General features: G+C 41.2%; 1 protein-coding gene across 1 annotated transcript in view; it reads right to left on the bottom strand.

The window, feature by feature from the left end:
- Positions 1 to 1036: 1036 nt before the first annotated feature.
- Positions 1037 to 2835, bottom strand: part of LOC119357387 — a 9652-nt gene continuing 7853 nt past the window's right edge. The window contains exons 10-11 of the mRNA XM_037624365.1: positions 1506 to 2018; positions 1037 to 1375 (exon numbers count right to left, since the gene is read on the bottom strand). Of these exons, the coding sequence (XP_037480262.1) occupies positions 1160 to 1375; positions 1506 to 2018 (729 nt within the window). The 3' untranslated portion in view covers positions 1037 to 1159. The remainder of the gene's footprint in view (positions 1376 to 1505; positions 2019 to 2835) is intronic.

The raw sequence follows: 2835 nt of genomic DNA, 5'->3' as shown, positions 1-2835 counted from the left end.
ATTGGATTGGCCGTTTAGAAATGGCATCGAAAATACAAACTCGGGTGTTCCGTTTGCGAAATTCTATGATTTTCTGAATTACTCTTTAACCGTAGGGAATTAGAGAAAACTTTCAACATGTGGAAGTAGCAGTTTTGCAGCAGCTTTCCAACGCCATATTATTTGCCTCATTCCGATAAACGGTTTAAAAATGCGATCGAAAATACGATTCATATTTTTTGTATGAAGAAAAAACGGTTTTCAAAACTGTTCTTAAACCGCTTACATTTTGCCAAAAATTTAACATGGGTCATGATACTGATGTCCATAGCTTTCAATGGCATATCGCAAGTCCCATTTGGACACCTTTTAGCTGAAGTTCAACCTAGTACTCGGGAAAGGTCAGACGCGCTACTCGAGAAGTTCATGTTGTGATCAAAATATTATTCTGATCCCGTGATCAGAATAGTGTTTATATATATATATATACACACACACTTCAACACCTTGTTTACGGAACTTATCTACTACCTCAACACCTTGCTGGATCAAGAAGGCGAGGGACATTACCGAGCTGAATGTGTGCAGAACTCGGAGGTGCCGTACGTTCGGTACTTGATCAGTCGGAGCTAGAAATCTGACTACATCAACCGCATTGTCAAACGCTTCCACTTTCGATCTACGAGGGTACGTAGACACACTCTCCCCCTCATTGCTATGCATTTCCATGGATAGATCATTGCGTGTGCTTAGAATTTTTCTTTGTTTTCCATGCAACATTTCACAACAAACGATCCTATAGTCAGACTTGTAAGATGCCGTAATGATGTTGTTGGTGGCCATACAATGTGAGAAACGATGTCATCTTGATAGCCGAGTGCTATGATGTATTGTACCAGAATTCCACAATAGGAATAATAGCAAAAAGCTATAAAAAATGTGGCAACTGTGTCAGAAAGCTACGACAATTCGAAGACGTCCCAAAAAGCTATAACTATCGGGGTAATTCGTCGCAAATCGCTACAACTTCGGGTTAGTTGCCAGTTTGGGAAATTGATTGCAATTATGACAGAGGTGGCCCACCCGCCAACGATGACATGGGAAAAAGTTAACGCCATTACAAGTGATCGTAAGAATACCACCATTCGGCATGCTCTTACAAACGGAATTAACTGACTATCTATTTATCCATATAAATCCTTGCACAATGCTGGAGATGACCAACCAGCGAGGTGATCTTTGCAATAAAAAATGGGGCATCACGCTTGCCAATTTTTGAATCAATCTCGCATCCATCAGATTTGGCGTATGAATAGTTATCAGAATTTGAAAGGTTATCGAGTGTATGATCCCAACGTGTATGGAAGTAGTCTACAGGGCCGATCCCGCAATAAGCCTGTAAGCATGCATAAGTAAATAATTCACATCCTTAATATGTGAACTACTTTCATAAGTATGCTGAGTCAGTGCTGAGATTAATAGGAACTTATAAGTCGAATGTCTAACGATGGTTAGGATATACATACCTTGTTGAACCCAAAAGTATATCTAATTGGGTTACTCCAGGAAACCAGGTAGTGCTGGTCTCCACCATCTTTGTTCTTGCCACGATAGATAACCGATGCCATCGAACCTGAAAATGACCCTTGGCAGTGAACGAAGGCAGCCCACTGCCCGTTACCAATCCGTTCAGGGTAGCCCCTGCTATTGAGGATATGTCCAGACCAGTCATGGTTGCCGACGTGGTAGAGGGTGTTGCCGGTCGCGTTATAGATGAAGCACTGCGTGGCCCGCGGCCAATAGACTTGGATGATTACCTTGGGACACAAGTACCTGCAAGCCATGACATCTTTGCGGTCCTCGCACATCAGATTCAAGGCCTCTCGTGCTCGGTCTTCCCGCTTCTTGGGTTTCCCCATGTACCCTGGCATTTGATCCAACTTGTAGTTGTCAACTACTTCACCAAAGAGATTCACCGCCGTGCTCAGTCTTTTCCTCTCTTGTTCTTCTAGTTCTGCTATGTGAGTTTGTCGGCAATCCTGCACATTCGGATGAACTTATTTTTGGAGAGATGGTGGATTTTATTGACTCAAAATGAAGTATTAAAGGGATACAAATACAATGATCACACATCATGTGGCTATCTCGTGTGCGCACGCTGACACGCTCAATTTGAGACAGCGCACATTTTCAAATTGATCTGGTTCAATGTGTTATTACCTTTTTTTTTATTCCTTTCCTTTTTTATATTGCATGCAGCCACCGACCCCCTTAAAATCAGGGGGCAGTGAGATTAGAGGGAGAACTCAGGTGGAGAGAAAGATTAGAGGAAGCACTCCACTTCAAATCAGGGGGTGGGGAGATAGATTAGAGAAAATCTAACCGGGCCCCACGTAAAATGGGAAGGGGGGGGTGGTGGAGTGATTAGGAAAAACTCCACGCGGCCCATCGTGCGTTGCGACATGCACTCATGAAAAAGTCTTTTCCCCTTCTTTCATCTTTTCATTGACTTCTATTTCTTCTATTTTCCTTTATTTGTTCTTTTCATTGTATTTTCTTTCCTTTCTTTTCCCTTTGATTCCTTCTTTTCATTGCCTTCTCTTTCATTTCCCATTTATTTTCTTTCTTCTTTGCACCGCCATTGCATACCCTTGTTTTATAACAGTTTCACCATGTTCCACAATATTTTTGTAGTTTCATAATGTTTCACCATGTTTCAAAATCCAAATTTCAAATCTTGTGAAAATATATTCAAGATTGGCCTGGTTCTAAAGGCCTCGTTATCAAGAACAAAAATGTGCAAAAATGTCATAAATCTGATTTTCTATTCAAAAGATAAATTTGAAATAATCTTTG

This window comes from Triticum dicoccoides, chromosome 2A (genome assembly GCF_002162155.2).
Source record: "Triticum dicoccoides isolate Atlit2015 ecotype Zavitan chromosome 2A, WEW_v2.0, whole genome shotgun sequence".
NCBI lineage: Eukaryota > Viridiplantae > Streptophyta > Magnoliopsida > Poales > Poaceae > Triticum > Triticum dicoccoides.
Note: the sequence above shows the minus strand (reverse complement) of the source record. Positions and strands in the feature narration are given on the sequence as shown.